Raw genomic sequence first — 8,257 nt, forward strand, 5'->3', positions numbered from 1 at the left:
TAGTAAACAAATCAAGTAGGTACTGGTTCCAGATGAACGCATTTGACCGTCATGCACACATTAAAACCACGATGTAAACCTTATATTGACGAGCTTTTCTAAGTCAATGTTCTCGCATAAGCAACGGACCAGCATAATCAATACCTACCTTAGAAAACGCTTGACACTGTTGTACACGAGAAGGAGGTCATTAACGGCTGAGGATTTTTGGCCAAAAACCGGACACACACAATACACCTTAAAGTTTCCTGACCTATTAACCGGTGGATAGCAACTATCCAAAATTGTTGAGAAACTAAGACCGTGATAACGCGTGGACCAGCATGACATAACAATTTATGCCAATGGCGAACAAGTAAAATTGACAAGTGCGAAAGTCTGGAAAGTAAAATTGGGTGTTATTGTTCCTCTGAAATCTGAGCATGAGATAATCGACCACCTACTCTTACCACACCACGTTCATCTATGAAAGGGCGCAGATGGGACCATGCTTTTGAAAGAGTTCGAGTTAAACTTAATTCATGTCTTAGTTGCCCTAACAACTCACGCTGAGACAACTTGACAACAACGTTTAATGCATCATAAAGCTCTACTCGGCTAGGGTATGGAGTCAAAAACGTTTGTTGACGACAGCGACCTATAAATCGTCGAACCCAAGCGACAACAATGAGCATTTTGTCATACGACGAAAGTCTATTAATCCATTCGACAACGGGTGCCGGTGACTGTACTGACATAGCAACAAGCTTGACTTCAGGAATGTCATCGGGAACTACACTTGGAATGTCATTATTCCAATCTGATATCGGCTGTGACAAAAATCCTGGACCTTGCCAATAAAGTGACATGTTGATCAAGGCAGCCGGAGACAATCCTCGAGAAACACAGTCTGCGGGATTAGAAGAGGTTTGAACGTGCTTCAAAATGCACTGGGGAATCAACTCTCGTATTTGGTGAACTCTATTTGACACCAAGATTTTAAATTGCAATTGAGTGTTAATGATCCATGACAAAGCCATAGAAGAGTTGGACCAGCCATATACACCATCAATAGACAGCCTCTTACAAAGAACACTATATATCCTGGGCATCCACCGGGCAAGTAACAAGGCACCACATAGTTCAAGCCGGGGAATGGACAATTTCTTCATGGCTGCCAATTTAGACTTGGCCCCTAATAAAAATACTTGCACACCATTAGAAGCTGTTATAATCCGCAAGTAAACTAACACGGCATATCCACGCTCCGACGCATCACAAAAGCCGCATAACTGACAAGATAGTGTCGGAAACGTACAGCAAAATCGAGGTATGGCAATAACAGACACCCTTGGTAATTCCTCCAAGAATTGTTGCCATTCTCCATCAATACCACTGGGCAATGGATCGTCCCAAGTGACCTTCGACAACCATATACGTTGCATCAAATGCTTAACGTAAAACACTACCGGACTAAGAAAGCCAAGTGGATCAAACAACCTAGCAATCACAGATAACACACGTATTTTTAAAGGAACTGCCTTATCTTCTAATTTAATGGTATAGCTAAAACAATCGTCAAAAGGCTTCCATTGAAGATCTAACACTTTTGGGATTCCATCATCAATCGCATCCATTGCAATTGATTCCACCAATCGATCTTCGGAAGGAATACTATCTAACACTCTGTCAGAATTGCTAAGCCATTTCTTTAAATGGAACTCAGAGCGTTTCAAAATGTCAATTAATGCGGTTTTAAAATTCAACAATTCGTCGACAGAATCTGCACCCATAAAAATGTCATCAACATACGTCTGTAACTGTAACACTTCTTTTACTGCAATCTCTTTGTCGCAATCATGTTCGGAAATATACTGGACTATTCTTAGTGCAAGAAAAGGTGCACAATTGACACCATAGGTAACTGTATTTACTATTTAGTTCATAATCACGGACTTCATCGGTAGGTGAAAACTGCCAAAGAATGTGTTGGTAAGGTCTATGTTCAGAATTTATTAAAATTTGACGATACATCTTGCATACGTTAGTTTTGAAGACATATTGGAAAGTACGGAATCTGAGTAAAATGTCAGTAATATCCAATTGAGTTTAGCGTCCGTGTATAAGCAGTCATTTAACGATACACCGTAATAACATGATGCTGAAGCGTCAAATACCACCCAAACCTTTGAAACATCAGCAGCGTCCTTCAGGACTGCATTATAAGGGATATGGTATAAACCGGGACGTGTGGCGGGCGACATATGACCTAGCTCTAAGTACTCTTGCATGAAACGTCGATATGAGTCGTACAAACGACACAAACGCACTAAAAGACGCAAATACACAGCGTGCGTACAACGGCGTACAGCACAACATTGCAGAATCGGCGTAGCGTACCCAAAACGCTAATAATAAGACTTTTAAACCATAAAAGTCGGCAATGCAATGAAAACAAAAACACTATGGCAACGGCGTCGTTCGTTTCAATTCATAATATGTAAAAAAGTAAAAAAAGTCATGACCCAGACAGCATTTTGTAATGATAATATTATAAGAGTATTATAATAACGTTATACTAATATTATTCGTTATTATAATGTTATAATAATATTATTAAACAAAAAAATGCTGTTTGGGGAACGCTTCAAGACGGCCGATCACAAAAAACATCGATGCCCCACGACAGCCTTGCCAACCTTGACCGGTCAGTGTTGCTCCAACATATATCAAATAAATAGTATATAATTTACTATAACATAGGCGTGTCTACGAGAGGCACTCTCATGCATAGGCATTACCTGCAAATTTTTTTTTCTCTACATTTTATATCACTTTTATCAGATATCAATTATTATTTGTTATTTATGCTTTTAACATATCGACTTTTATGATTTGATGGAGCATTTACTATGGCGGGAAACGCTAACGGTGTCCAACCTAAATTCAAAGAACATAATTTTAAAATATACTATGCTCATTGTCATGCATATAGCATATTATTGCTTGCACTTAGTATTAGTAGATTGTATAGGTGGAAAAATGTCAATTATTTGCTTACAATAGTTTACATTTATATGTTTACAATAAAATATCTACCTCATTTAAGTGAAATGCTGGTGATGGTCTAACATTGCATATTTTTCTTTTGGAATAACTAAATATGACATAAAAGTTAGAAGTTATAGGTACTTCCGTACAAATTAAACATGTTTAAATATGTTTATATAATACACAATAGTTTTCAGTTGGTAAAATACATCATAAAATTACATGGGTACACGGATACTCTCCATCTTATATCATATACAATGGATAGAGTCATACAAAAAAAAAATTGTGAAGCTAACATAACAGTAGGACCGCAGTAATATGCGCTTGCGCGTGGAACAGATATTAAATGAACAAGGTGTCATAAGCTGTCAAGCATGCGCAGAAAGCGGTCACGCATGCGCAGAGTTAACGGGTCCTACTATTAAGTGGTTATGTTGACTTCAATTCATTCTATAGGTGTGATATGCTATGACGCCATCCATTGTATATGATCTAAGCTCTCCACTATTATACTACTGATAATATTGGGTTTCGATTACCTCTTAGATAGTGTTAACAATTAACATATTCTGATATCCAAGGTGGATTCACCTACCAGTTCCTAGTTTGGGGGAAAATATTTGGTGAAATCAAATAAAGTTCTGAAGATATTTATTAAATTTACAATTTTTTAATACTTCTTAGAGTGCGAAAGTAAGTTATCCGCTTTTACATTATATAGTTATTAAAATTAGCGTCAATGATAGGAAAGTTCTTTTTAAAATGGTCGGAAGTGGGTACCGCTCTGCCAAACAATAGCTGTCAAGTATAAGGGAATGCGAGGTTGAACCGTACTATTAACTTCTAGGCATTGTAGAACTTACAAAATTTGAAAAATTTGAAATCGGATTGCGTAAATATATCACAAATATTGTCAAACTCAATAATATTTTCAACAAATCTAAACTTGAACTCAACAAAAGCAACATTCCTCCAAATTATATCATTAAATAATCTATATTTACTTTTCCGTAAATTTATGCAGTTTTTTTCACATCAAACAAATACCTATAAGTATAAAAGTTTTTAATAGCAATACCTATATGAAAGAAAAATTGTGATCATACATATTTTATGATAGCAAAATTTGAGCGGAAATTTATTACAAATGAGGTCAACTACAGTTATCGATAATAATAATAATAACGGTCTTGAACAAATAAACATCAATAATTTTTTTTTCTATCTTGACTCTTTGTTCAAAAAACCTTATCATACGGTTATGCCTCTTATACGGACTTACCTTGCCTTCCGCTATATGTTTTTGTAATGGATGTATTAGATTTTAATTCAATGATAAGTCATTGCATACAAAAAATGATTCTGAGAGGAGACACTGAGACAGTGTCATACTTGCATAATTAATAATCCATTAAATAACAAAAAAAAAATATTGAAAATACTTCATATTATGACTGTAAATAAGCATATTTTAAGTTAAAATTTTTTTGTTAAAGGTAGTAAAACTTATAGAAAATCTAATATTAAAATGTTTAATGTAAGGTAGCTATATGAAAAGAAAATCTTTTATGAATTTCTAACTGAAAAATAACTTCAAAAATAAGACTTGTAAGACATAGACAATAAATTGCTGTGTAACTACCTCTTAAAAAAAAACCCATAACAATTGTAATGTAATAATATATAAAATGTCAAACATTAAATATTACGTTTAAAATATGCTCAATTTTTGAGATTTAATAAATACAATTAAATTGAAAAACATGATTATATACGTCATAATGTGAGTAACTAATACCTATCTATATCGACACTATAAATTTTAATTGATTCAAATATTACCTATTCATTAATCACTATAATAATATTATAATAGCAATTCATTGCGTGGTTATGTCAATATTAAATTTCTAAAATTTGTTTTTTTTTTTTTTTGTTAAAGGAAAAATAATATATACAGATGATGGTAAGTATATTATTATTAAATAATAATATTACGAACACCATTTTTGTTTAAATTAAAATTCATATATAACTCAATGAAATAGGTACTTACAATAGTTTGTAACGTATGTCTTATAACCTGCAGGTATTATAGCTCAGGCTTATTTTTTAAGATATTGCCATTGTAACTCATATACATTTAGTTTTTCCCAACATATTGTCGACATATTATCATTTTTTATTTGAATGTTCTACTTAAAGATTTCCCATAGGCTATAGGTAAATCAATTATCTGTTCGTTTTTCTTAATAAATAATTCACACCTACTTGGTATACAACACAAAATATATAAACTAGCATGCAGTCCGTTAATTATTGGGTTAATTTAAATATTACATTGGTTGTAAAATATTATTTTTTTAAATAGGAAAATATGATACAACGGAAAACGAACTATGCAAGTATATTACATGTTATTAAAATTAGGTACAAATTCCATTTTTATTCAAATTAAAAATCTAATATAACTCAATAAAATTAAAATAGTTATAACCACAGACGGCTTAGACATATCTTATAAGATGTGTAAACATTGTAACTCATACATTATAGTTTTGCCCCACATAATATGGTCATCATATCATATTATGAATTTTAAATTTGAATGTTCTACACTCCTACTAATATACTTCCAATTATTCTATTCTCCGATAGCTTTTAATAATTATATATATTATATATATATAATTTACATATTGAGATATTATTTATTTATTTGTTTAATATAAACGGACGTCAGTCCTAAAACATAATAATATTAACATTGTGTTACACATTGATACGTAAAACAATAATTTATAATTAAATATATACTTAAAATTAGAGAATGAGTAAAATAATAAAGCTAAAGTAGATATGGAATACAAATCAAATATACAAATTATTATTCAAATATAATCAAAGACAAAAGTATTACCTGCAGTCATAAAAAGGTTAGCAGAAGAGTTCAAGATATAATTTTTTGTTGAAAGAAGTGGATAAAAGGGTTTTGGATCTCTAGTATTATAAGATAATTAATTTTAAAACGGATTAAAGAGAGAATTTCAGGACAATCTATTGAACCTAATATTAGTTTTTGTAAAAATGTAGAGAGTAAAAGTGTACGAAGGTCAGAGAGTAGAGAAATATTAAGAAAATTTAAAACATTATTATATGTGCCGTGGATAGGTCTGTTTATGTTAAATTTAAATGAGATAAAACTTAAAAAATTATTTTGCATAGATTCCAGCGTAAGAGCTTGTTTCGACGTACTGTTTATCCAGATGAGGGGACAATACTTTAGATTAGAACGGACAAGAGAGATGTAGAAGATTTTTAAGAGAATAGGATCTGAAAATCCAGCACAAGTATGTTTAATAAACCCTAAGTTACGAAAAGCTTTATTTTTAATCATTTCAGTATGCAGAGAAAAATTTAATTTAAGTACGATCAAAAATTATACCCAAATCTTTAAATTGACCTACAAGCTCGACATTTGTGCCAGAAATTGAGTATTGAGGGTTAACGGGATTTTTAATTAGGTAAATTTTCATAAATTTACATTTTTTTATATTTAAAAATAGATTATTCTCATTGCACCACAAAAAAAGGTTATTAATGTCAATTGCAAATTAAAAGCGTCTTGTTCTGATTTAATGATTTTTACTAATTTTGCATCATCGGCCAATAGAAGGATAATTCACTAATTATTTTGCATAAAGGTGATGGATATGATTAATTTCGCCCTAAAAATAATTTGAAAATATAATTACCTAGTCTAGTTATTAATTAATTGCTTTTATTGCAAAATAAAGCGTTCTAACAGTGGCTTAAGAGTTATGTAATTTCAATTTAAGAGTTTACAATAGCGAATTAGTGATGACATTAGGAAGATCATTTATAAATATATTAAAAAGAAGAGTTGACAAGTGGTCACCTTGAGGAACACCAGAAGGTATATTAAACTGTGTAGAGGTAAAATTTCGATATTTAACGATTTGGTGGCGTCTGGCTAAGAATGAATGAAACCAATTAGTAAAGAACTGAAATCCAAATATTTGTAATTTTCTAATAAGAATGTCATGATTGACCTGGTCAAATGCGTTAGAAAAATCGGTATAAATAATATCAGTTTGCGCATTTAATTCAAAAGAATTAAGGATTATGTTTTTCACCACAGCTAAATTATTACATGAAGATCGCTTGGGAGTAAATCAATATTGATGATTTGATAGTAAGGAAGAGCAGTAGCTTGATAATTTTGAGGAGATTAAGTGTGAAAATAATTTCGGGATAATAGATAACTTAGAGATAGGGCGATAATTCGAAATTAATGAAGGGTCGCCTTTTTTAAAATTGGAGAAATAAAAGAAGTTTTCCAAATTGATGGGAATAAACCTTTTTTGAGAGATAACTTTAAGATATTTGTTAATACTGGAGTTAAGATAAATGTACATGTATAGGGTAATCGATAATTGTGAAGGACCATTCGATAGATTTAACTTATAGTAATTGTATCTATCGAAAAGATTGAAGGCGTCAAGGGTAGGCAACCAAAAATGCGTGCATGATAACCGTTTCCAACGCGACAGTATGACAATGCCTATTTCCAAGATATAGGCAATCCAACACACAGCTCAACGATGTGACGGGGAGCAACAATGAAGCGACAATGGACACGAAGGAATTGAAACGCACCGACACGCAAGGGAGTGAAGGATACAAGTTATACAATGGGAAATAGGATTATGCAGTTTAAGTATATGGTGGGGGGTCTCTCTGTGATCGAATCGGTATGGTGCAATGACCAAAGAGTTCACAACAATTGGATATAATCTTACAACTAACTTATGCTACGGAAGTATGTCTGGTTGCCACGATATCCATTGAACGATCCAGAATGTCCACGCATCAATGACTGAGGTGGAGGTATATGTGGTTGGCCGATCCACAGTGTATTGTACCTGGACGACCTGGGCGGCCACTCACACAACGCACAATGGTTGCTGGCGGACTTACGCTAATGACGAATGATGCCAATAATGATGCAGATGATATTGCAATTATCACCGTACGCTCAATTCTTATTGACTATAGTCAGTTCGGACTATCTAACCGAGAGGTAGGTATTATAAACGGAACCAAATAAATAAGTACTCACCGAATTGTGAACGATATATGATTTATTGATAGTCGTTGTATAAATGATCTGCAGATTCAGTATCCGCGAAACCAGAGAAAA

General features: G+C 32.7%; 1 protein-coding gene across 1 annotated transcript; it reads right to left on the reverse strand.

The window, feature by feature from the left end:
- Positions 1 to 398: 398 nt before the first annotated feature.
- LOC103309449 lies at positions 399 to 2,013 on the reverse strand. The gene is made up of 2 exons (XM_008184907.1): positions 1,914 to 2,013; positions 399 to 1,858 (listed from the first exon to the last, which is right to left on the reverse strand). The coding sequence occupies exons 1-2, from the start codon at positions 2,011 to 2,013 to the stop codon at positions 399 to 401; spliced, it is 1,560 nt and encodes a 519-aa protein (XP_008183129.1).
- Positions 2,014 to 8,257: the final 6,244 nt, after the last annotated feature.

This window comes from Acyrthosiphon pisum, chromosome A1 (assembly GCF_005508785.2).
Source record: "Acyrthosiphon pisum isolate AL4f chromosome A1, pea_aphid_22Mar2018_4r6ur, whole genome shotgun sequence".
NCBI classification, from domain to species: Eukaryota; Metazoa; Arthropoda; class Insecta; order Hemiptera; family Aphididae; genus Acyrthosiphon; species Acyrthosiphon pisum.